The 27,917-nt window shown below is 39.3% G+C and overlaps 1 protein-coding gene and 1 long non-coding RNA gene across 9 annotated transcripts in view; one reads left to right on the forward strand and one right to left on the reverse strand.

Annotated features, from left to right (window-relative positions):
* Nucleotides 1–27,917, reverse strand: part of PRKD1 (protein kinase D1) — a 289,465-nt gene that overhangs the window by 146,666 nt on the left and 114,882 nt on the right. Inside the window, exon 1 of one of the 7 annotated variants that reach the window (XM_070504190.1) lies at nucleotides 3,907–4,316. The exons of 5 other annotated variants lie outside the window; for them this stretch is intronic. In XM_070504190.1, coding sequence (XP_070360291.1) covers nucleotides 3,907–3,969 — 63 coding nt within the window. In that variant the 5' untranslated portion in view covers nucleotides 3,970–4,316. Of the gene's footprint in view, nucleotides 1–3,906; nucleotides 4,317–27,917 lie in introns of those variants that run through there. One more of the 7 variants, XM_070504189.1, reaches the window with a different exon arrangement.
* LOC123283080 (uncharacterized) lies at nucleotides 698–27,315 on the forward strand. 2 transcript variants are annotated; one of them, XR_011501535.1, is made up of 3 exons: nucleotides 698–940; nucleotides 23,174–23,303; nucleotides 24,396–27,314. It is a non-coding gene; the product is annotated as an uncharacterized lncRNA (long non-coding RNA). The 2 variants fall into 2 exon arrangements; XR_006523548.2 differs by having other exon boundaries at nucleotides 882–940; nucleotides 23,177–23,303; nucleotides 24,396–27,315.

The following is a 27,917-nucleotide window of genomic DNA, read 5'->3' on the forward strand; positions in this document are numbered from 1 at the left end:
GATTAGACAGGAATTAGGCAAAACGTCCCTGAAGAAATGACATTTCAGCTCAGATCCGATGCTCAAAAGCAGTAACTTCGGATGGAGGGTGGGACGAGGTGGGTATTCACACAAGAACAAGAATCTGTGCAAAAGTCTTACATTTTTATTATCCTTAAAAATAATGATGCTAAGTCATCTTTGATTAAGGGTAGCAAAAAAAGTATTGCTGGCCCCCACAGCATCACCCCTTCACATCTCATGGTAATCCACACTCGGCCCAGCGCCTGTGCCAGGACCTGCTTTGTGGCAGGCGACCCCACAAAGTGCTCATTCATTTAGAAAACGGGACTTAGACGTAGACCTGAGTTCAGCGATTAAATTAACATTTCCCAACGCACATGTGCTGACTCCACGAGAAGCCCTATGACAACAAGGTTTGAAATAAGTGTGGAAAATATGGCACACACTATCCCTTTCTTGAAAATTCACCGTGCATATTATAATCATTAGCATTCATAAAGAAACTTGTTTCTCAATCATATTTCTACATTTGATACGTATATGTGTGTATACATAACATGCATCATGTGTGTTTGTGTGCACCCATATACTTGCTCATTTGCTTATTGATTGATTGTCTCCCAGGACCACTGCAGAGATTAAACGAACTAACATGTAAAGTATTTCTAATAGGGATACACCCACAGTAAATGCTTGATGAGTATTTGTTGTTGTTATTATAGATAACTTTAATACTTAGTTACAAGTAAGTTATAAGAAAACCCAGATTTTCTAGGCCACTCTATTCTTCATCATAAACTCCAGATGAGGGACCACTCAGCCGCATGCATCACGTTTGCTCAGGGTTCTGCTATTTCTGCTTGGCTCCTGTAGCTTTAAGACAGCTCACATGATTTCTAATCGGCTCTAGCCAGATCCTGAAACCAAAAAGGCTACGGTAAGACTTTCTTTACTTCCAGTTTTGTGAATTTTCTGATACATACATTCGTTATACCTAAGATATCTTATTTTTCTTCAAAACTAACCTGTATTTGGTGAAAATAATTTAATTAACATTTTTTAACAACTCCCTGGTATTTATTCACATTATGACATTTTTGCATTAATTTCTTGAACCAAGCAAGGGCCATAGATTTGGACGTTGGCATTGATACTGGGGAATTCCATTGTTCTGATTGTGCTGCTAATGATCCTTTGGTTCATGGATAAAAATCTCATTTCCCGAAAACCAAATCCCCAAGGAGATGATGTACTTTTTTCCTCTTTGTCCTGATAAGTAGCCAGTGCATCTGATTTAAAGGATCAAAATGAAAACAATTTATCTCATTTACTTTGATATTCCCCAAGATAGGAAGGAATTTCTTCTCCCCTCGTAAAGTGTTAGACAGCTTCTGGAAAGAATGCTGTAGCTGGTGGAAGAGTCGAGAGTGAGAGTCGCCAAAGATAACAAAGCCACCTGCCACCCCGCCAGAAGTAACGTTTAATAAATTGGCCTTTCAGTTCACTTCCAAAAGGCCAGGTCCCCTCAGCTGAGCTCTCAGTCAAGAACAGGCTTTGGCTCCACCTACAAAGACCTCTCTAAGCTTGTATTAAAACAAAGTCTGCAAAGGCTCTTATGGATATCTGTGATGCCTGGGGACCTTGATTCAAGTTATTGGGTTATAGAGAAATGTATTATATTTCCAGCATAACTGACCAGTGATACAGTGCAGTCTCATAAAGGCAGATAAAGATAATTGACAGACTAAATCTGAAGAATAGCAAGAGAACAAGTACACGTGATCCCAAGAAGGTGGAATTAAAGGATGAGATATTGGGAAAAAATCTACAGATGTTTGTGCTGTTTGATAAAACAGTAAAAATGAATATAAAGTGCAGTAAAAGTGAATACAAAGGTGAAACCTTACACTATGACTTAGCATTAAATAGGTTAATTTCTTTCATTTTTCATACATATCAAAGATCATTTATACATACATATGTGTAGTAATATAAAATACCTTGAGTTTTTTTAAGAGAAAAACAATGGCAGCTGATCTGCCAATAACTATACTAATACCTTGTGACATAAGTTACTCCAATACAAGTTTATATTTTTATTTTATTAGGTGCCTGGAGACACAGTGGCAAACAATATAGGCGAACAGCCCCCAACCTCGCAAACATCTAAGACACCTCTTTGTTTTCTCTGTCTAAAATTCATGAGTTTCCTAGAGTTGCCACAGGCAATCCCCAAAAAGTTAACTTCCTGACATTCTTCATCCTGTTCCTTTGTATTCTATGATCCAATTTGCTTACAATCACAAGACAGTAAAGATGGAAGGAGTCAGTGTGGGAAAAATTTTAAGGGAGACATTTTGAGAGAAGTTTCTCTTTGCCTTTAAAAGAGGGTAGAACAAACTCCTCCAGAGAGGACTCTGGTTTACACTGTGACAGCTGAGATATCTGGGCAACCTGGACAGCCCAGAAACTGCAAGTTGTCAGAACTCTCTATTGTATTCTCGAAGCAACTGGGAGTTTCTAAGACGGTGGCCAGAGACTATGTCATTTCATCTAGACCTAGTTTGTTGCACTATTTCATATTCTTTTTCACTGGGAGGGAAGAGGTACATATAAAAATTGCAACTGAAACATTTGAATTAAGCATGACAGTTTAAAGCTCATTATGCGTATAGTGAGCCATACTGATTAAATGGGTACTGAAAAGAAACTGTTCGTTGTTGAACACAGAGAACCATAAAAAATGAGAACTACAAGAAATTTGATATCTCACTCTAAATTCATAGAAAATAAAATTCATTAGTTGAGATGGGAACATGTTAAGAATCAGAACATTGTGCTTCTCAAAACTTCAAACGCAACAATCAAAATTCAGATTGCCGGGGAAACACTCAAGATATATTGCACTCCAAATTCCACGCCATTTTCCTCATCCCATCTATAGAAATTTCCTCACAGGAAGTCTAGGTGCTCACTGCATACACTCTCACCTGAATCGACTGCAGATGGGCTGTCTGCCCAACCTCTATTCTCAAGCCAATCTTAAGACTGCCAATAACCTTCACGTTGCCAGATTCTGCGGGTGATTGTCAGTCCTCACAGACATCTCAGCAGCATTTGACCCAGTTGATCATTCCCTCCTTCCAAAACACTTTCTTCTTTTGATTCCAGAAAAGTGCATTCTCTTGGTTTTCCTCCTACTTGATGAGTTGCAACTTCTCAGTCGCAGTTACGGAATCTTTCTCTTCTTTCCAACCTTATATGCTGAAGTATTCTGGGGTCATTCTTCAGAAAGTTTATTTTCTCTATTTATAATTACTCCCCTAGTGTATCTCATCCAGTCGCCTGGCTTTCAATACCATATATACTCAGATGACACAAACGTCTCTCTCTATCATTGAGCTTTCCCCTGAAACACAGACCTATCTATCTAACAATACTCAGCATCTCTGTGTAGATCTATCAATGAGGTATTCACATTAACATGTTCACAACAGAACTCTTAATAACCAGTCCCTGATTGCTCCCCTTCACAGCTCCTCATCTCAAGAAATGGCACCAACATTCAGTTGTTTGGGTCAAAAACCTTACAATCATCTTTCAATTTTTCCCCTCTCTCTCCCTTCACATGTAATCTATTAACAAATCCTGTTAGTTCTACAATAAAAGTACAATATGCTCCAAATCTAAAATTTGTCACCATCTCCACTGTTATCTCCCTAGTCCAAGCCACCATCTCTCAGCCAAACCCCAAAACCTGCTCAAGCCACCTTCTCACGATCTATTCTACATACAGGAATTGGAGTCATCCTTTTCATATACGCATCAGATCAAAGCTCTCCGACAGCTTTCCTTCACACTTAGAACCACCCCACAGTTGTAACCAGAGCCCAGCGCTCTCACCTCAGCCATCACCTCTCTGCCCCCGTCTTCTACCGCTCTTCTCCACTCTGGCCCCACGACCATTCTTCAGATAAATCACAGACAGTTCTTCCTCAGAGCTTCTGTGCCTGGTCTCCTGTTTGCAAGATGCCTTTTCTCCGTATTCACATGGCTACTTCCTTCATGTTGTTCAAGTGTCACCTCCTCTGCGAGGCTCTCCCTGACCACCCTAAGTAAAATAACAGTTCCTCCAACTCACTCCCTCTAACTCATTTCTTCATCCTGCTTCCTTTCACTTCAGAGAAATCACCACTACGTAAAGGTATCTGATATGTCTATCTTCATTTTTTAAAATTATTATCTGATTCCCACCTAGAATATAAGCTCCTTAGAGCAGAGACTTCTTATCTTACTCACTATTATAACTCAAGAGCCTAGCATAGTGTCTGGTACACATAGCATGTGCTCAATACACAGTGCTGCGTGCATGAGGAAGGAAGTCACAGCAAAGCAAGCCATTTTACCTCAGGAAAGTAGTGGAGGAATTAGTGAACTATTATTCCATTTTTCTTTAACATCGCCAACCCAAGCAGGACTGGAAACAAATTCATGACTTCTCAAGGGAGGTTTTAGAATCTGTCTGGAGACATTTTAAGAAACAGGTATCTTGCTATCCATGGATTTAAAGAAATGAACTCTCTTCATATTCTAATTCCACAATTAAAACATGTCAATGACCTGTATTTACTGGGACGGTCTGTTCCCCTTTGAGGCTTAAAATAAAAACAGTCTTTATTTATAGAAATCAGGATTTCCTTTCCCTGCAGAGGTTACAGCCCAGACACAAGTGAATACTCAAATGTTTGCGATCACTTTGGCAGACTGCTCACACCGGAGAAGCACATCTCCCCCATATGGAAACTCCAGGCCCCTGAGGGTCTCGTTCTCTTTTTCTGTGCCACTGTGGGTGTTTCCTCAGTTGACTTCTCAAACTGTCTTGGCCGTATCACCTCTAGAAAACTTTAGATGAAGCAAGGAAAAGTGACCGTGCTGATTCACAAAATCAAGAGACAACCACAGGACCTTGGCTCAGTCCACCTCTCTCTTAGCAACTACCATTCTCCACTCTCCTCTCAGTCATTCTTCTTGGGAAGCTTCAACCACCAAGCACAGCTGGCCTTGTGGTCTTCGTTCTTGCTGTTCCCTTTGCCAGGAACACTCTTCCACCCAACAGTCCACTGATACACATCTTCAGCTGATTGAAGTCTCTGCCCAAACATCTTTGTACTATTTACCGGTGTGCACGTATAGTGTCTCTCTAATCACTAAATGTGACCTCATTTGAGCAGGGATTGTGGGTTTGGTTCATTGCTGTATTCCAGTACCGAGGACAAGACCATGCTCAGAGCAGAGAGTCAACAAACAGTCCTTGAATGAATGCCCCGGAAACAGCATATCTTCATCACCCCTTCTCCACTCCCCTCGTTGTTCACTGAATGAATTTTCATTTACTTCAGAACTACCAACAGCAGGCTATTTTGACACCTACTTTAGATATAATTTCCTTTCTTAGTTATGAAATGACTCATTTTATTGATTTGAAGAACAAATTAGAATGTAAACAAATATTACTCACAGCTAATGATTATTAGCATATTTCATTAACTTGTGAATTGACGTATTTTAGGAGTCTATGATTTTGCTTCACTACCTCTCTGGAATAATTTCCCCATTTCACTCTGTAAGTTTCTACTGCCAACACACTAAATAATTCAATGTAAGTAGCTTCAAAGAACTATGATTTTAAAAAAAACAATTCTTCTTAAACACATACCCCTCAACCACTCCAATTACTTTATGTAACATGTCTATGGGCACTGTGTAATCAGGCTACAGAATTAGGATTTGCAATAATTCCCAAGAGAAAATATCAATAGAAGCTATTCTGATTCTATTATTAAGTAGAATCGCAGTTCTAATTTATTGAATACATATAATATGCTATGACTTGGATTTCAAAATATTGGGGGGAAAATAAATCGAAATTTCTACAACCAACTAAAATACATGCTAAAGGGAATTAAATATAGAATAAATAGTTAAATAAATACATCATAAAGAAATATAACAGTATATTTATCTGATTGGGGAAAGTCCTGTGTAGTCATTTAAGTCAAGAAGCCTTCTGGTGCAAGATGGCAGACAAAGCATAAACATTAATGTTTTCTTTCCACAAATTCTACTAAAATAATGGTAAAGTACAAAGGGAATTCAATCTGTATCACCACCAAACATGGGAGTGGAGAGAGCCATCAATGAACCAAAACTTCTGACAAATATCAAGAAGCTGGAAACAGGTCTCACACAGGCCTTCATCTTTCCTGTGCATATATTTACGCGGAGCCTCTGAGCACCGTTTCCTCAGTGTAAGCTTTCAGGGGGCAGGGATTGTATCTGCGTGATTCACTGCCACATCCTCGGCACCTAGAACATGCTAGGTGCATAATGGATGCTCAATAAATATTTGTCTACTGAATGAATTAACAGCCATCACTAGAAAATTAAAGAAATTCATGAAGATGAATCATTTTAATGTACCCCATGCCACCTTTAAAATCCAGTGCCAATCACAGACGAAGTTCTCATTAAACATGTTCTGAATGAACAAATGAAAGAATGGTGGAAAATGAAATCCTTACTGTTGTGAGAAACTTGTCATGATGCTCCAGTAAGTGAGAAAGAAGCTTAGAAAATAGCACTGACGCCAGAGCCCTTATTTTGTTAAAAATAAATGTATTCATAGAAAAAGGACTTGAAGAGAATCCAAAAATATTAACTGTAGATATATCTAGGAATGGGATTATGAAAGACTATTATCTTTTATGCTTTTTGCATTTTTAAAACTTTCCACTGCATAAGTGTAATCCCTTTGTAATTAAGGAGGGAGAAAAAGCTATTTATAACGGAAGGGCTTAGTTTTGCTGTTCTCTTAGAAGGACTATGCTATCTCCTCTCCCACTCTCTAGCCAGCCATCTCCTACTCTGTTACGTGCCAGACTGTAGCCCCATTGTTCAAACTCACAGCAAAGGAGGAGAGAAACATGGAGGGATGGAAAGCAGGCAGTTATAGAGACAGGCAAGAACCAGGCTATGGGTGGTGCTCTGCCTTCCAGGATAGAATCTCAGAGCCTATTCAGGTTGGAATATATGCCAAATACATCTCTATGTGTGTATATGTGTCTGTGTTCGTATGTAGGGGTTGTGACTCATTTCCTACCAACGTTTTTGGAGGGCTTCCTCCACGACCGCACAGTCACAGCACCAAGATGGAAGCATGGGAAGAACATGGGCAAGGTTAGGCACACTTAGCTCAACTACTCACTTAATGGTCATTACTGACCCATGCTTGGTGTCACCTTCCTTACCTATGTGCAAATAAGTCATGTGGCTATCTGTAAAGTTGTTGGAACAGGGCTTGGCATATAGTAAATGTTCTTATAATTAGTTATTATTAAGTAAGACAAGGAGATGATATAAAATCAGTGACTGACAGATGAAATCCTGTACCTCTAAACCCTTATTCAATCACAAATCCTATATTCATTTTCCCCCTACCATGTGCTTTGGAGAAATTATAGTAAGTTGCTGGCAGAATTAGTTGGGCACGTAAACCATATACACATGAAAAGTTACACAGCAAACGATACTAGAAAAATGTGTTCAAGATCACAATAAAAGAGGTATCACAAGGCACAGTCTGATGAGCTGCCAAAGGAATTACAACCTTGTCTTGCACTGTCTGGAACAAGGGTCACTCTGTCACAGTTCCTGAGTTTAAGGCTCCCTCAGAGTTGTGATCAATAATCTAACAAATGTGGCTCAAGGGAAGCCCAGTAAGAGGATCAGTTCATTCTAGTAATGCAAATTTGTAAAAACTTCTCTATGGATTTTAACTTATGGTAATGTATTAAGTTACCATAGCTTCAAATCATACACTTTTGTGCCAGGAGAGTATGCAGTGTGGCAGAGGAGAGATTCATAATTAGTCAGAAAATTTTATCTTCTCTTCAAAGGATCTATCCCCCGTGAGAGAGAACATTTGTTGTGGTGGTTTTTTCATTCTATATCCAGTCCTCTCTTGGGGAACAGCATTTCACTTTTTGGTGGAGGAAATTATTACTCCACCTTTGGTGCACTGAATGTACAGAGTGGACAGAAGGAACATTTCCTCTTCTGGTAAAGGGGTCATGACATGACCCAAGCTATGCAAACTAGACTCTGCTGTGCCTCTAATCCTTGAGCTGAGTGACACAAGGGCATGAGAGGGGAGACTGACTCAACTTCGAATCAATTATGGGATCCTAGGATATTCCTGAGCCCTGCTCAGCCACTGGTAGTTGACTATTGCTCAGCTATTCCCATCGCTTCCTGGAAAAAGCTTGAAAATTGCTATCCCAACCTCCCAAAGCTAAGGGAGGTCATGTGATCCAATTCTGCCCAATGACACAAAATCGGCAGTCTACTGGCAGCTTCTGGGAACACTTAGTCCACCCTGATAAAAGGATAAGGCACACAAATGAAGCTCTCTCACTGCTCTGACCCCTCTGATACCTTCTGCCTTTATTCAAAGTTTTATAAGCTGATGATGTCCAGAATGAGGGCAACCATCTTATGACCAAGACGATAAAGCCACAGGAATCCGAGATACCATCCCAGCAGGCTGAGATGGTGGACTGGTAGAAAAGACCCTAGAACCTCCTACCTGCTAACTCTGTGTTAAATACATTTACATGTCCTTATAGTTTAACATTTTTCCGTGGGTTTTCTGTGACATGGAGCTAAAAGCATCTCTAATGACTGAATACATAAAAAATAACCAGCAATTATTTCCTTCCCTGTATCCATATCTGTTCCATTACCCTGTAATTTTTAGTGCCCTCCCACTATGACTCTGATATTGGCCATGTGACTTGCCTTGGCCAACAGGATGTAAGCAAACATGATTCAAGTTCTGCAGATCAGAGTTTGCCCGCCCCTGCTGCCCTTGAAACCTGCCATGTGAACAGCACATACATGTGAGTGCACACACACACACAGGAAATTTTCTTCCAGTATTCAAAACTATTATTCAATTCGGCAAAGAACTCATTCATGTCATTGATGAGCATGTGAAGTTCTGACATCCAGGTTTCTTGTTTCATTTCCATCTTACTCATTCACATAAACAAAATTATAAACTAACAGTCATGCCAGAACTATCCTCATTCATCATTTGCAACCACAGGTTGCATCCACAGGATACAAGAGCTTAGGAAAAAAACAGACAAAATTATGCTGTGAGATATAATTGGCTATATGGAATTTACAATAAAGAGTATTGCACATTTTATTACTTGTCAATTACATGCTACACCACATTTTATATCAAAATTTACAATGAATATTTTGTTCAGAAAGTTGGATGTTAAACATTTACCAGCACATTACTGAGCATGATACAATGCGCCATCTTGCCCCCTAAGTCCCAGAGGCTGAGGCAGAGAAGAGATTTTTCCAGTTCTCCATCATGAAAAATAAATAAATAAATTCTTTTCCCCAAGAGAATGCTGCTCAGCTCTATAGGAAAAGGATGACATAATCAGTGAAAGTAGGTTGCAACTTCCTCATGAAGCTGCAAGGAAAGCTAGAATGATGGTTGGACGTGAGGTGGGGAGGTGGCTTTCCAAATACAAGAACATTTTATTTGTATTTCTCCCCAGGAGTGAACAACTATTTTTATTATTATATTCATGCTCTCTGAAATGTTTGAACCAATTAGAAATAGAAACCAGGTAACAATTTATGTGGGCCTAATTTTGAGGCTCCATGAGGGTACCACCAACTTCACATAAGATCCAAGTCCAAAAAATGATGTTAGTTGACAGAGTGATTAAATTTCATTTTCCTGTTTGTGTAAAATCATCAAAGAACAACCTACAGTACTAGAAAAAAATGTAAAAGGAGTATATTTAGAAACGACCTTTTCTGATTTCCTGGTTTTTTCATAACCTTTATTTTCTATTGCTAAAATATGTGCATGAAAATAAGATCAAGGAACCTAGTAGTTTATTCCCTCCTACCATTTCCCTCCTTAAGTCACATTAGGAACAGAGTGTGGGAGGTGTGCAGGACAGGTCTGCTGGCTGAGGAAAATCAATCTCTTAGTACAAAGAAATGGGGATAGAGGTTGGGTGACTGTTTGGAACAGGAAAAATGCGGAAAGGGAAATAACAAGACAATAGATTTTTTTTTAATATAGAGAGAAAGAAAAAACAAATGGAAAAGCAAGTTGATGCAGTGGGAATAAACTGTGAAAGAACAGAACCAAGAGATGTGAATGACACCATAGAAACAATGAAGAGGCATAACAAAAGATACAGGAGGAGGAAACAAGTGCCAGAGAGAGAGAAAGAATCACAATGAAACAAACTGTACCAGAGCTAGAGAGAATCTTCTGCATGTAACACAGTTAGTCTCCCGCTTACTGTGCCATGATGGGTATTTCAGAATCCATTCTGCGAATGCTTGCCAAACCTTCTCCTACAATTTAAGTAGTTAGCCATTTTCTCCACATTTTTGGTGCCCAGGTCCTTGGCGGCTCTCAGTTAGATAATAACTATAAATGAAGTCACCAGCGCCTTCAGCTGGTGTTCACACAGTGTTCTCACACATTCTACCTATTAGAGTCTACTTTTGATGTCTCGACTTCTTGAACATTCCTGAGAGAGTAGACACTTGCCATTTTTGGCCAGACAGTATTCATTCTTCCTTCTTTTGGATATGTTATTATCTACGCTGCCTGCTTCTCCTGGCTTTTCTTTTTCTTTTTCTCCTCTATTCCTACATCTTACTTCCTTTCGACTCTCCACTCCGGAGAAAGCCATCATAATGTGTTTTATGTATATTTTTACTTTGTATATGTATGCATATATTTTGTGTTATATAAATAGTGTTATACAACATATCATTTTACTCCTTTTTTGCTTTTGAGATGTATCCATGCTACTATATGCACATCAAACCCATACTTTCTACCTACTGCATAATATTCTTTGGTGTCCACCATAATCTACTTCTCCACTTTTCTAATGATGACACCCAGAATTCTACCAACTCAATGCCCCCACAAAGAATGCTGCAATGGATACCCTGATACATGCCTCCTCACGTACCTTTGTAAGAAATTTTTTGAGACCATATGTACCCAAAAACGCAGAGTTAGAATATTTGCATATCTTAATTTGATCAAATAGTGGCAGATTACTCTCTGGGATGGCTGCACCAGTCTACACTTTCACCAGTAGTACCTAAGGTTTCCTAAATACACAAATGCTTGTCGAGACTTGCCATTATCCAACTTTAATTTTTTTGCACTTTAATAGGTTTTGAAAGATGACACCTCATAATTCCTTTCATTTACATTTATCTAATTATAAAATAATTTGAGGTTGTAGGTACTAGAGGTTTCTTCCTCTATAAGTCATCTGTTCATATTCTTTGCCTATTTTTCTATTGGTGTTGCTTTCTTTCCCTTGTTGATTTTTTGAAACTCCTTGTATTCTATGTATTGGTACTCTGTAGGGTTTTAGACACTACAAATACCTTAGCCCATTTAGTCACATTTACTAATATTGCCCGTGGTGTTCTCTGATGAGCAGAAATCCTCTAAGTGATCAAATTCATCAGCTTTTCATATTATAATTTTGCTTTCGAAATTTTGTTTAAGATGGCCTTCTTCCCTCTCTCCATTATAAGATACTGTCCTAAATTTTCTTCAATTTATAATTTTGGCTTTCATATTTAGGTCTTTCATCTATTTGGAATACACCTTTATATATGGTATTAAAAAGGCACCAATTTAATTTTTTTTCCCTATCGTAAGCCAATTTTCCCAGCATCATCTACCAATCATCCGTCTGTTCCCACTGATTTGTGGCAGAACCCTTTACCATATCTAAAATTCCCCCATACGTATCAGTTTATTTCTGAGCCCTCCATTCAATCTCTTCAGTGTATTTGCTCTTGTACCAATAAAACTTTTCTTTTTTTAATTTACTCCAACTTGGTATTATGTGCTAATATTTGATGGCCAACTCCCTCTGCTTTCTTTTCCTTAAGGTTGATTCAGTTATTTCTGGAATTTTATTCTTTCATTAAATTTTTCTAATAAAATTAGTATTTTTTTATGCAACTGAAATTGAGATCAAGGTTAACTTAGGGAGATTGGACATCTTTATGATATTAAGTTATATCATCCCAAGAGCACGGAACTGTCTCTTCTTATATACATCATCTGTTATGCTTTTTACTAGAGTTTTAACATTCCCATGGAAGTCTTGTATAAACTTATGTTAATCCATAGACATGCGATACTTTGGGGTGCTTTTTCTTCATTATAATTTCTAGTTGATTATTTCTGGTATAGAGAAATATTATTGATTGATGAAAGTTGATCTTGCACCCAAGACCGTGCTTAACTCTTTTAATAGTTCTAATACTTTGCCATTAATTCTTTCAGTTTTTTTAAGATAGATGGTCATTTCACATGCAAATAATGAAAGCTTTCTCTCTCTCCTTCCAATACTTCCATTTTTTTTTTTTTAGTGTTGTCCTTTACCTATTAACTTGTTCATGTTCCAAAATATGTACTAAATTTTTCCATGAAATGTAATTTCTGTACCGGTTTTGTACATAACATGTACCAAATTAAGAATATATCCTTCTAATTCTTTTTTCCTAAGATATATTTTTCATAAACAGGTATTGAACTTTATCAAATGCTTTTTTGGAATCAATTAGGATGATCATCCAATTTTTTTCTCCTTTGATCTAATACTACAATCAATTATCCTGACATATTTTTGTAAAATATCAAACTCATTAAACATCAAATTTAAATATTAAATTTATTAAATATTAAATATCAAATTTGTAGATCATGTTGCCTTATTTCTAACACACCATAGGCTCTGCCTAGCTAATGTTTTACTTTGGATTGTGGTATCTACAGCCATATGAGAAACAGCCCTGTACTGATCTTTTCCTTTCTTGTCCTCATTGGGCTTTAGAATTAAGATTATGATCACCCCAGGGCTAGCCCCGTGGCTGAGTGGTTAAGTTCGCGCGCTCTGCTGCAGGCGGCCCAGGGTTTCATTGGTTCGAATCCTGGGCACGGACATGGCACTGCTCATCAAACCACACTGAGGCAGCATCCCACATGCCACAACTAGAAGGACCCACAATGAAGAATATACAACTATGTACTGGGGGGCTTTGGGGAGAAAAAAGGAAAAAAATAAAATCTTTAAGAAAAAAAAAAAAGGTTACGCTTGCCCCATTCAATGAGCTAGACAGCTGTTGTTCAATTTTGTAGAACAACTTTCGACAACAGGAAACAGAGTTCCTTATAAGCTTGGCAGAATTGACTTAGAAAGCCATCTGAGCCTGGGTTAAGTGTTTTTAATAGTTAATTAATTCCAAACCTTTACTGAATCTTGTGCCAATTTGTGCATTTGACATCTTTCTAGAAATGGATTCATTTTATCTAAGTTTACAAATCAGACATTATACTTTGGAGAAGTGGCTCTGCCCCCAGCTCTAGAGGCGGGCATGTATCTTAAACCTGCCAATCAGAAAAACCTGTTACCTTTGCCCTAGTGAGTGGGTCAGGGATTTGGTATATTACCTTAATAGGCCCAGACAGAAAAAAACCCAGAACTTTTGTGTAAAGAGTTGGAAAAACGAAGCTCTTCACTGCCTGGCTTAGTAGTATAAGAGTATGAGGCTTGAAATCATCAGGGGAGAAACCAGACTTCAGGGGCTCACTGTGTAGGCTGGAGCCAAACGTGGAGTCAACAAGGCCAAGAGATGAATACTGAGGACACTGTTTGAGTTCTGGATGAAACCAAATCTACCCCCGGCCAATATGGTGTGGTGTACCAAGAGTTCCGCAAGGAAAACTTTCAACTAGTTTCTGTCATCGGTAATCACACGATTCCTAAAAACTTGGTCCTAACACCTCAGCCTGTAAATTGGCATCCTCTTTGTGGATTACTGACCTCCTGCTTCCTAAAATGCTGCCTGTGGAAAAGCATGGCTCTTTGGCCTTTGCCTTGATATCCTGAGCCTACATTTTCTGTTCGGTCTCAAGGGTGCTGAGACAGAGTCCTCTTAAGCAGTAGCCTTGATCTCGCTCTCAGACCTTGGTTTTCTCTGGACCCTGTGAAAAACCAGCTTTTTCTTTAGCTCTCCACCCAATCAGCATAGCCCCGCACTGCCCAGGTCACAGTGCCATAGATTTGCAGATAAAATAGAGACTCACCAATTATCACACACATTTATCACTTAATTTCCACAGTTAGTCCCCAATTGTGACATTACTGTTTCATAAACCTAATGAGAAAAAAATAGGAAAACTATATTTATATATAGTCATATCTATATCTATAATGGTTATACATATGCATTTTTTCCCGTAGTAAGTTCTGGCACTCTCAATAGCCCCACTGAGTTTCTAGAACATATGATATCACTTCAAAGACATATGACAGAGAAACAATGTTTAGATTTCTAAAAGTGACACAAACTGAATTTTAACTGTAACAAACTGTTGTATCAAGCTATGTTTAAAAACTTTACATTTAGAAACAATGACACATGCTGCCAAAGTCTGTTTGAAGCGTTCTTTCTCTGTACTATGTATAAAGACTTTGTACATTTTTAAACCAAAACTTAGTCAGCGATGAAGGTATATTCAAGATTTTGAAGATTTTTTTTACAGAATTTGAAAATATGCATATGGTATTTCATCTCTTACCAATTAAGCTTTCAAGAATAAAAGCAACATTTAAAAAAACACTAATAACATAGATAGTTCTTTGGAATATTACTTGAAAACAAAGCAAGACAAAACTTCCACCAAAACTGTTCAATATCTGTCTTTTATTCTATCCTTGATGGAAATAGGACCAGTGTGGACAGGGAGCACTCATGTGATTTCAGGAAGTGTGCCACGGGTCCCTCCTAAGCCTCACTGCAGGCAGAGTCTTTACCACATTATCATCAGGTTTGAGGTCCTGCAGACAGAGCTCTGGGAGCCTGCAGAGGGGACAGACCACAGTGGGGGCCACAGTTTGGGAGATGTAGTGGTTCAGAAATTACCTGAAAGGACTCATCAGAAGGGACAGCCCATTGAGTTAGCTGTTCATGAACGTTACGAAGAGGACAGAGTGACTACGGACCAATTTCTATATCTCTTTTAACTTGAATGCTCTCTGGTAGAATAGACTATTTGATTCTAAAGTCCCTTTGTCTTAGTCCATATAACAAAACACCACAGACTGGGTGGCTTATAAACAACAGAAATGTATTTCTCACAGTTCTGAATGCTGGAAGTCTAAGAACGGTGCCAGCATGATCGGGTGAGGGCCCTCTTCTGGGTCGCAGGCTTTTGACTGTTTCCTCACATGGTGGAAGGGGCTAGGCAGCTCTGTGGGGTCTCTTTTACGACAGCAAAAGTCCCATTCATCAGGGCTCCACTCTCAAGATCTAAGCACCTCCCAAAGGCCCCACCTCCAAATACCACAATATAGGGCATTTCGATTTCAGCATAAGAATTTTGGGGAGATACAAACATTCAGACCATAGTAACTTTACACCATATAAACTTCATATTTTTATTTTTAGATTTATTTTTCTGTGGAGTTAAAAGACTAAAAATCATTTAACTATAATCTAGAGTTTTCTACTATATAAAAAATAATAATAATTGTAAGATATGTGCTAAATGAATTGATTGCACATGAGTCTTTAATACAGATCAGCAGAGTTAACATGTCACATCGCTAGTAAATTGGAACAGCTCCATACCCTGAAGGAATGAAGTCTGTGAGCTGTTTCACCATGCTTAGGTTCCGGCATAGAGCCTGGGGAGACAGCAAGCAGCACACTAAACACTAAGGATTCTGGGAGGAAAGATATTGCCTGCTTTTAAGACGCTCACAGTCTAGTGAGAGAGCTGGAGAACCATGCAGTATCTACCCATTGAGAAAGCTAAATGCAAGGTGCCAAGGAAGCACGGATGAGGGGCACCGAGCCCCTCGAAGGCTACGTGGAGAAAGCGTCATCTTTCACATCCTGAGTTGTGAAGCAGGAGGTGGAGCTGGGCAAAGAGAGAGGCGGGTGTGCAAATATATGGTGCTCCATGAGAACGACTAGCGGCTGAGTATGGCTATAACAAGCCATATTTCAGGAAAAGGGCAGGAGAGGTAGGCAGAGGACAGTCCTTGACTGCTACAACAAGGACTTGTTGCTTACTGTGGATATAAAAGAGTTTGACTGATTTTTTTTAATAGAAACATGGCCCAATCATAAATGAGGTGTCCCACTGACTGGCTTACAGGGAGAGCGGGAGTGGCAGCAACTCCAATAGGAAGTGTTATTTTATTATAATCCCAAGGGCAGAGCAGTGGGGATACAACAAAGGGCGGCAGATTTGATGTGGAGGGTGTAGTGTGCACAGGGCAACGGCAGAGATGGGACACTTTCAGATGCGGGGCTCATGTTGACATTCGTTAAAGCTGGGAATATAGGAGAAAGAGTAACTCAAGGGAGAAGATGAGGAACCGTTCTTAGGGGCTATGAAACGCCAGGATCCAAGGTTTGCTTCCTGGGTGTGCCTCTCTTTCTGATTGCTCTGCTCCGAAGCTAGCAATTTTCTGCCAAAATTATAGTTTCCTACGGGGTAAATAAAAATCTCTTCTTACCAAGAGAGGGGGATAAAAGCATGGAAAGGAGCAAGAGAGAAATGGAGATACTTCAATGAGCAGGGTGCGCAATGTGGAAGAAGAGGGAAGTGAACCGCAGAAAATGGAAAGAGAGGAATTAGCAGCAGTGAGAGCGAGCCAAACCTCAGCAGCTGTACAGACTTGACTTCAAGGTGGCTACAGTGAGTCTTCAAAACCCCCGTGACCCAGCAAACCATGAAAGTAAAACTTCCAGGGACGGCTGGCAGTTCAGCAGGAGGTCAGAGACCTCAGGCACCTCTTGTTAGTAAAAGCCTGTTCTCTCCCTGAGGGAGCCAAGCAGAGAAAGGATGGCTCAGGACATATTTTACTCCTTTTTCCACAGATGCAGATGGCTGGCAAATATATAACTGGAGAAGTTTAATTGCAATATTAGGATGTATTCACATGATATTTGTGAAAAGTAAATTCCTCATTGGAGCTTCAGAGCGCAGAGGTCAACTTCACCAAAGTGTTGGGCATAGTCCACAGTTATTTTTTTGACCAATATTTAAAAATCGGGAGATTTCACATAATTTCTGATTTCTCTTCAAAAACTAGAAGATCTGGCCACATGAGGCTCACTCTCCCCCATGACATTCAAAGCTGGGACCAAGAGAAGCCTCGCTCTTCAGATGAAGAACACGCTTGAAGAAAAGAATGCTCTTGTCACATCAATTACTTCTCACACTGCAATTACGGTCATTTGCTATAAGCACATTTGCTTCCAATAGAAATAAATTTTTAAAGACTAGAGTTCCTACACTTATGAACTCTCAATTTATAAACTTTCATATATAAGAACAAAGCTGCACTCAAGAGCAACAGTGTTTCACCCTTTTACAGATGGTGCTCATTAATCATACGTGATCATTGGTCTTAACCATCACCGGGTCCCCGAATCTAAGGAGACTACTCGAGTTGTGCTGGGTTTTGTGGGTTCCACAGTTGTAGTTAGCACACGGTATTGAATTTAGTTTCAAAGGCAGTAAGTGTGGAAGGTGCTAGTGAGATGAGGCATACTATTAGAAAGCAAACAAAAGAAGAGGAAAAAAAATGTAAAAAGAGAGTAATTGGGACTATGCCCAGTGCACAGGGAATTCACCTGAAAAAGAAAGTAAATCGCCTGGTGTGTGGTAAGCACAGGGCCCATGTACGGACCTTAATTAATTAAAAAAGAGCTATCTTTCTATTAGTATGAGAGTGAGCTCAATCATTAAACAGGGCACATCAATAAACTGTGTTAAGCATCCTCACACTTTAAGTAACTTTAAATGCTGTCCTAACACTAATTTAGAAATGTAAACATTCCAGAAGCCACCACAGATGGGGTAGCATTACTAACTCTCTGTGTTTTAGCAGGAGTTTGGAGGCTGTGCAATTTAGTGATACTCAGAGTAAGTCTGGGAGTCAGTTTAGCAGAAAAGGGAGGGCTTCTATTAAAATGTACAAAACTGTACTTTGATGCAAGAAATGTGAAAGCCCACTAAGCACAGAGAAAATATCCCAGTCACGAGCACAGTGGTAGAAATGGGGATTGTGTGTCATGAGGCATCAACCTCATGTGAGTGAAAAACTGGCACATTGTGGCAAAATTCACTAAGTGAAAACTCTTAAAGAGAGCATTCATACAGAAAATTTTGTACATATATTTTCTTTATGACTAAGAAATTGCATATTAGTCATTAGCAAAATATTTTCTATTTATAAAAATTAATTTCAATTTTTCATATTCAGGAGTTTATGGTCAAAAGTTAAAATAATCCGGCCAACCATACCCTTGTCTGAAAACACATGCAAAGGCTTTAGAAATACAGACACTACCCCTCACCACCACCATGTTATTAAATAAGAGACTATTTTGTCCAGTAAACGGGCAAGAACCACTATTTACTCCTTTTGTATGATGGCAGTTTTCAATAGCTCTCTTATTTCCCTTTTAATAGGCAGCATTCCATTCAGTCAACCCCAAATTCCCTCTTTACTCATATTGGAGAAATTGTTCTACATTCTAGTTGGCATAGTTACTGAGTTATGCCAGTAAGAGACCACACACACTGGTTCGTTACAACTGCTGGATTTCAAATATAGTTTAAGGTGACACAGGTCTCACCATCTGAAATTTTCTCACCTTATAACTAACACTAAATATATTAGTTAAAATGCATCTTGGTGAATTATTTCTTGATTACTGCCTAGTGGCTCCATTCTACCAGACCTTACAACACAAGTCATTCCACTCTGTCCGTCAGTCTTTCTAGATCCTTCGTAATAAATATATTTACCCTAATAATAGACAGTTTCTTGTTTGTTTATGTTTTCATAGCTTGTATTTATAGAGTTACATAGAAAAAGTTTGTCCTAAACAAAACTCTTTTGGTGGTCACAGGCCTACCTTTGTTAGCTGGATTTCATAATGTTTTACTTTTAATTACCATTTTAAGCAACCAGTATTGAAATCTTTCTAGCATAGAAAATATGCTTCCTTGCCTCCTTAAGTAGATTTTGTTAAACATAAATTTTGAACATTAGCTTGAAGTCATCATAATAAACATCAACAATTACTGGAAGCAACACAGTAAAGCATCAAAAGCACAAGCATTTTACAGTGCCGGGCTCAATGCCCAAATTCATCAATTATTCGGGACTGTCTGAGCCTTGGATTGTTTATCCACAAAATGGGAAGAACACATTTCTCATACAGTTGGTGGGATGACTGAGTCAGAGAATTAACAGCACTCAAAAGACATCAGGTTGTGTCATCCCTCTAGAAGGCTGGAGTGCTCTCAGAATCTGCTGAGGTGGGGGAAACTTCTGCTTTCAGTCTAAACAGCTCCAGACGCCTGCCCATTTAGAGTTCTCATGCTTGATTTTACTGTTACTGTCTATTTCCTGTGCGATAAGCTGATGCTATCACTGCTATCATTATGTTAGCCCATGGGTTCTTACAAGTGAAAAAGGGGCTACAGGACACAATAAATAAAAGGAGCCTTCCCATATACAACAGAAAAGAGTTCTCCTCCTTCCCTCTGTAAGCAAGAGAAGTTGGTGTCCCTAAATAAGAAGATTCCTGAAGGAAAATGGAGGAAGAAGAGGTGCTACAAACTGATTTACACCAACTGAGGCAGAAACAATTGTCCAATTCTTTTGATAAACATAGCAGTAGGCTCAGATAATCAGCAAAATATGTGTGTAATGAAAACAAGTCCTAGGCTGAACTCGGCCCCAAGTTGAAACAAACATTAGCAAGCAGGCACATGTACCATCATGCTACCCATTGCTGTAGACTCTTGAATTCCCCTCTCAGTCTTTTTAGGCACTCCAACCACCACTCTCCACGAGAGATTCACCATTCCAGAAGGATCAACTGACCCCCTAGTCAAATCAGAAGGCAGAATGCTCCTTTGAGTGGACCTATTGGAATTCTAGATCTAGGGCTTTACTCTGAAGGTGTTAGCTGTTGTACTTGCAAGATTCTTAGACACCTCTCATGCAAAGGATGGAGGTATCAATCTATCTTCCAATGAACCACGCTCATCTTACCATTGGAGAATTATTTCTAACATCCATTTCACTAATTAATGAATTTTGTGGTTCTCAGTGACCACTTTAGATTGCAGACTCCCTCTAAGTTCTTTCTTATTGACCATGCCTACAGTGGAAAGTAACTTTGAGCATACACATAAATCATTCACTACACTGAAGTATTTCAAAAGTAGATTAGGAATTAGCAGGGGGAAGCTGAGGGGAGGGGTGTGATTACTGTTAATTTTGTGTTCCTGGTGGTAGAAGAATTGGAGAATAGAAGACAGAAGCTTCAGGCTGGGAAATGTAGCTCCCATAGCCTTGGGTGGTGCCCCAGGATTTGACTTGTACCTTACAAGAGCCATAGAAAGGACAATGGACTGGGAGTTGAGCACCTAAGGCCCTCCTTTTTCCCTGTTATTTTTCCTACTGAAGAATCCACACAGAGTAGAGAACTGGCTGCAGTGGCTCCTACTCTAGTTAAGATACATTTATTGTCTGTTGGATTTTGGCTCATCCTGGATCCAAATGTAATCCAGGCGACCTAAATTATCTCTCTACATTACCTTCTCTGCTCTAATTTGTTAATTCTAATCTGCTTTCAATTTAAAAACTATAATAGTCTGCATTGTGTCTTTATAAATAGAGAGAGAGAGAGGTAGATTTTGCTTTTATGATGATACTACAATCATTCTGCCGAACAGAACCAACTAGGGAGACTTTTAAAATTGGACCTGTCTCGGGGCCGGCCCCGTGGCCGAGTGGTTAAGTTCGCGCGCTCCGCTGCAGGCGGCCCAGTGTTTCGTTGGTTCGAATCCTGGGCGCGGACATGGCACTGCTCATCAAACCACGCTGAGGCAGCGTCCCACATACCACAACTAGAAGGACCCACAACGAAGAATATACAACTATGTACCAGAGGGGCTTTGGGGAGAAAAAAGGAAAAAAATAAAATCTTTAAAAAAAAAAAAAAATTGGACCTGTCTCATCCCATTGATATACTGAATCAGAATCTCTGCTGTGGGCCCCATGCATGTGTATTTTAGGGGTTCAGAAAGAATCCCTACTTGGTTCTGAGGTAAACCTTTGATTAAGAACCACTGGAGAACTGCCAGTTCGCAGTAATGAGGAACTAGGTTTTCAAAGCAATCTTCCTCCCCTGAAGGAAAAAAAAATCTAAAAAATGCTGGGCAGTTTGTGGGGTTTTTGGTAATAAATCACTTTAAACGCATCAAAGAGATGACAAGTAATTATCAGATCAATACTGAAGGGAAAACAGAACCCTGAGACATAATCTAGCATGGAAGACACTTTCCATGAGTGCTATTGCCAATTCTGACAAACTTCAAAACTCCTGCACATTTGAACTCTTGTCTTAATGGTCTCCTGGGTAGAAAGTGTCTGAACCAAAGTCCCAAAGTGACACAGGGCGGAGCTTCTAACAGGAGATCACCTGGCAGAAGCAAATATAAATCCCTTTTGGAATCCCAACTTAAATTCAGGGTACAAGAAAACCGAATAGACTTTGCAGCCCAGACTGGCGTAATGAGGATCCTGCAAAGAAACTCAAGCCTTGAACTTGACTGGTACTAGACTCAAAGTGCCTCCAGGTGCCAGGCAGAAGCAAATACAGATGCTCCCTGGAGGAAGGTATCTCTATTCCAGAACTCAAGTAAATGTGACTATAGTCAAATAAAGTACTCTGTTCATCAAAAGACATCATAAAGAAAGGGAAAAGGCAAGCCAGCAAATGGGGAGAGAATTTTCAACACATGTCACAGACAAAGGACCAGAACTCAGAATATAGTTGGATCTATAGAAGACTTATATAGATACTTCACAGAAAAGGAAATCCAAATGGTAAATAAATACATGAAAGGTGCTCGACCTCATTAATAACCAGGGAAAGGCGAAATAAAGCCACAATTAAAGATACTACACACCCTCCTGATTGCTTAGTATATAGCCTAGCAATGGGCTATGTTGTTGAGAACTGAGAAACAGTAACTCTACTATCTTTCCAGTACAAATATAAATTGGTAAAAACCAGTTTAGAAACTATTTGGCCTTTACTAGTAAAGATGAAGAAACATACACACTACAGAAATTCCACTCTGAAGTTTACATCCTAGGAACTCATCCTACAGGGACCATCAAGAGATAAATACAACAATGTTCTTAGCAGCATTGTTCTTAATAGACAAAACTGGAAACAACCCAGAAGTCCACCAACAGTGGAATGGATAAATAAATTGTGGTACAGGCACATGACAGAATATTATATAGCAATGAAAATAAACAACTACACACAATAACATAAATGTCATTATAGTAAATGAAAAAAAGAAAGTCACTAAAGTACCTATCGTACAATTACATTTATGTAAAAGTCAAAAACAGGCCAGATCATCCCATGTTGTTTATGTATGCACACACAGTGGTAAAATTTTAAAGGAAAGGAAAGGAGCTGTGAGTGAAGAGGTTACAACTGGGAAGGGGCCACACAGGAGAGCTGGCAATGTGCTTTTTCTTGACCTGGTGATAACTGCATGGATTTGTGCTTTATAATAATTCATGAAACCATACTTTCAGCTTTATGAGCTTTTGTGGTTGCATATTATATTTCCTAATGAAAACAATATTTAAAAAAGAAGAGGAAAGAGGATGATAGGAAGAGGGAAGAAGAGGAGAAAGGAAGAAAGAGAAGAAGGATGAGTAAAAGGGGGGAGGAGAAGAGCAGAGCAGGAGGGGAAATAACACTGAGTTAAATCCAAAGTTCCATGAGACCAGTGACCACACCTTGGCCTTTGGGTGCACATTGTCAGACCAGTTCTTACTATACAGAGCCTTACAGGAAACCCCCTCCCCTGGCCCACTGTTCACTGTAGTCTTTTTTGGCTGTTGTCCTGACTTTGGTTCTCTTTGCTGGCTTTCTCAATCAGCAGAAAACTATGACATCATATATCCGGAATGAATGTTCAAGGAGCAGGGGAAATAGTCAAGATATCACAGGATGACACTTGCTCAATATAATTCTAGCCGCATCTAACCTTACAGACATCCTTCTTACAGGTATGACAACTACCTCAACCGCGACTTTGTCTTCCCAGGTATCGTCTATAAATGTCACCAACGCTGACCAGTGCTGACAATATGATAATCAATGCCACACTCTCCACATTTAATATAAGGAGAAGAAATGTGTGACGTTTCTCTCCTCAACCTTAGCAGGAGTAGAAGTGCTACCTGTAATTTATATATGTATACTCCTGCGGAGTTTTTTAAATACCTTTAAAAAATGTTCTTGGAAAAATGTGGCTGATGAACATAATTCATGGCTTCTAACAGATTTTGAGATAACATTTTAGGGGCCAAAGAAGATGATTCTTTCAAATGTGGAACTTTAGTTCAGAATTTAAGATTATAGATGTTTGGCGGTAGGGGAAGGAAATAAAAACTTTTATCGTAACATTTGCTCAACATGCTGCTCATTCTCTGGGGATACTTTGGTATCATTCAGTGCACCGGACTTAAAAATTGGCTAATCAATCCCCCGCTGTCTTAAGGGAAAAACTCTACTTCAGGTTAGGAATTTGTCCCCTCTCCCAACTGAATCATGTTTTACTTAAAACACACTCTCCAAAAACGAATGGTTTGCATTCCATGTCCTGCTTAAATTTTTTTTGTCACCTGTAGTTAATCTTTACTTCCAATGATAGTCCCAGATTCTCACCCCTAGATCCTGATTATCATGCTGTCAGATTCCCCTGAATCTTTTCTTCCCCTGCAACAGAAAACCTACCCAGATTTTCTGCTCCACCTGAGCGATCTATCCAGTTTCTGGAAGTCTTTTTTAATTTGTCTACAGAATCCAATTCTGAGAGAAAGAGGCTCCCCAAACCCATGCAATAATGCCACCTAATTCCTCTCTATTGAGTGCGCATCCAGCTTGAAAACTTTCACCAGTGGTGAACTCAACCTCCAAAGAAAGAGGATCCAGAACCTGAGCAACTTAAATTGTAAGAAAGTTCTAATTAATTCTTGTAAACAGTACCGGTTGGTCCTTCTTGTACATTCTGGAGCTGTGCAAAACATCTTTAATCTCTCAACCTTATGTAGGTCTGTCACACACATCTGAAGAGGGTTCTCTTTTCTTATTTCTAGGTTAAACATATTCCATTTCTTCAACCGCTTCTCAAAGGATACAGTTCCAGGAGCCCTCACTATACTGAACTCCATTTTGTCAACGTTCTCTCCGAAATAAAGTGCTCAAATTGGACATGAACTTCACACTTAAACCATGTTACTATTAAAGCAGCCTGGAATAAAGCCTGTTTTTGTCAGCAATATTACCCTGTTAGGGGCTGGGCTTGTGGTGCAGCAGTTGAGTGCACACATTCTGCTTCTGAGGCCCGGGGTTCACTGGTTCAGATCCTGTGGGTGGACATGGCACTACTTAGCAAGCCATGCTGTGGTAGGCGTCCCACATATAAGGTAGAGGAAGATGGGCACGGATGTTAGCTCAGGGCTAGTCTTCCTCAGCAAAAAGAGGAGGATTGGCAGCAGTTAGCTCAGGGCTAATCTTCCTCAAAAAAGAAAAAAAGAAATTGCCCTGTTGCCTGAAAATCAGTCAGAATCCCCTCAGAAACTCTCCCTCGTGCACAATTGTATTTTGCATAAGGGATTAATTTCAATGAAGTTATGTTTACTTTTATATTTACACATAATAATATCACCCTGTTAATTACAGACTGACTTCTGAGTCACTTGAAATATTTATCTTTATTTTTTCAAATAAATCATTAACAGTTGATGAGTATCTCCTGACTTGCAACACAGAAAATTGGTTGTCATTTTAAAGGTAAGGAAATAAAGGTCCAAAAACTTCAAAATAACTTACCTTGGAATCAGCATTTGTACCTGGTTTGTGTGATGTCAAAGTCTGTGCCCCACCTCCTTGGCTTGTATTAACCATCCCTCCCACTTTAGATATACACAGAATTGATAAGTAGACTTTCTAGTCTTCACCCAAGTCACTGACAAACTTCTGAATGGGGCAGGGCCCAAGAAAGGAACCTTGCAACACATCACTAGAAACTTCCCACGGTGGGGGACACAACCATTAAACCAACAGTCCTTGATGGGTTAATTTCACAACTAAGAACTATGCTAACCATTTCCATCTAACCTGTACTTTTCCATCTACTCTGTAAAACTCTCAAAAGAAATTTTATAAAACCAATCCAGATTCACCGCATACACAAAATTCCCTGCACCTCAACCAAGGGACCGTTTAAAAAGAAATGCTGTGTTAAAAGACAAACTGAAGCATATTAAAAATGTTAAGTTTGAGCAAAACTCCATTGGAATACAGCAGTGTCCAAGTGGAAGTGGTAAGGACCCTCCACCAACAGGAGCTAGGGGCAAGGCTTTTGTCGAGAAGACCCAGAAGGAAATGACTTGATTGGCTATAGCTTAAGCTGTTGCCTCGTTTGGGAAAGCCCAGCTGCTGGTTTGAGATTGGGTGTCCTTAGGTGTGGATTTCCTAACCTTGAGGCGGTTTTGTTTACAGAGGCTACTAAGGCATTAGAACCACCTCAGTCTAAGGGCCTCCTTGCTTAATTAATGTAACAGAAGTTAGTAAGGCGTGATCTCTTCCTGGATTCTGGAAGCCACATCATCTCCTAGGAATCACTGCTACTTTTCTTTTTTTTTTTTTTTTAAAGATTTTTTTTTTTTCTTTTTCTCCCCAAAGCCCCCGGGTACATAGCTGTGTATTCTTCGTTGTGGGTCCTTCTAGTTGTGGTATGTGGGACGCTGCCTCAGCGTGGTTTGATGAGCAGTGCTATGTCTGTGCCCAGGATTCGAACCAACGAAACCCTGGGCCGCCTGCAGCAGAGCGTGCGAACTTAACCACTCGGCCACGGGGCCAGGCCCCACTGCTACTTTTCTAAGTGCTCACACAGTTTCATAATCTGCTTTGAAATTCTGCTCAAGTTTGAGGTTAAATTTACTAATCGGTAACTTATAAATTCTTCAATTACCCTTCTGGAAAATTATCTTTAATCTCTTAGAAGTCTTTGGTTCTTTGAATCTGTAAAGATGACTAATGATGTTTCCAAGATCTCTGTGTGGTAAATCTGGACTCACAACCACACTCCTTCATTACCTAAGGGTTCACTCATTATTTCGTCATTTCTCAAGGCATTAAATTCCTGTTAGCAGGTTTGTCCTACCTGTACAGTTTGAAGCTCTTTCTCCCTGATTAAAAAAATCAAAGCAAAACAATTATTTAGTGCCTCTGCTTTCTCTTTGTCATCTAAGACCACCATATAACAGGCCTCAAACATTACCCTCCTTCTTCCCTGATTTTCTTATTCTGAAACTAGTTTCAGTGCCTTCTTTTGGGCCGGATGTTGTATATTTTAGATTACTCTATGCTTTAAACTTTCCGAAACCAGTTTCAAAAGATGTTCTCCCTCTATTATAAGCATCCTTGGTGACACATGTCTCAGGCCCAGCACCATATGCACTGTCCTGAATCTGGGAGACCAAGTCACTTGTGACCTGTGAACTCTACATTTCCTTCTGCCCCCCACACCCCAAAACGCTGAACCTGGGCCAAATGTTAGCCGATAAGAAGGAAACTAAAAGCATTACAGTAACTTGTACAAATACCAGGAAATAACAGAAGCATCAACAGATAAGAGTCCTGAAAAAAAAAGACAGAAATACAGGTCATGGGAGCTCCACACATCACCAACAAGAGAAAACCAAAGCACCACAGGTCTACCCTTCGGGGACACACCCAGAGGGTGACTCCTCCATATGCAGCTCTTTTCTCTCCTTTTTTGAATATGGAATATCTATGTTCTTCAGGAATTTACGTAAAAATTTCTTGAAAAAGAGTCCATACCAATATTTTCCTTTATGTGGAAAAAAACAGCAGTTTACTATCTCAACCCACAGCCCATCTATATATTAACTAACAAAGAAACTATGTACCACGTACAAATACATATACACAATGTATAGGAAAATAGTGGTGTGTACTGTTATGTAAGGAAATTTATTTATATATATGAATATAAACAAACATTCATACTAACACATTATTAAACACTCTAGGTATATTAAATAAAATAATACATAAGAATGTTATATATTATGCATTATATGTTACATATTACAAATCATATACCATGTTACATATTATATAATACATGTTATATATTTCATATTGATTTATGTGTATGAGTATACATTTTTTCTTCTATTATCGTCCAAAATATTCCTGACACCTACTAATACCAATTCTGTCTTTACTGACATTTGACAACTGCCCATAGGTTGCAAAGCTCTGTCTAAGATAAAATGTTATGTGACCATACACATTAGATCAGCAAAGAAATAAAAGTATATTTCCCTGCCTTCAAAGACTGCAGGATTTAGTTTCTCAGAAATCTTAGCTTCTTTCACCTTTTACGCAAAAATAATGCCCATTTTTGGGCCGTGCCGGTGGCATAGTGGTGAAATTCACATACTCCACTTTGGCACCCTGGGGTTTGCATCCTGGATGCAGACCTACACACTGCTCATCAAGCCATGCTGTGGTGGCATCTCACATACAAAACAGAGGAAGACTGGCAGAGATGTTAGCTCAGCAACAATCTTCAAGCAAAAGGA

Source organism: Equus asinus, chromosome 2, assembly GCF_041296235.1.
Source record: "Equus asinus isolate D_3611 breed Donkey chromosome 2, EquAss-T2T_v2, whole genome shotgun sequence".
Classification (NCBI taxonomy): Eukaryota; Metazoa; Chordata; class Mammalia; order Perissodactyla; family Equidae; genus Equus; species Equus asinus.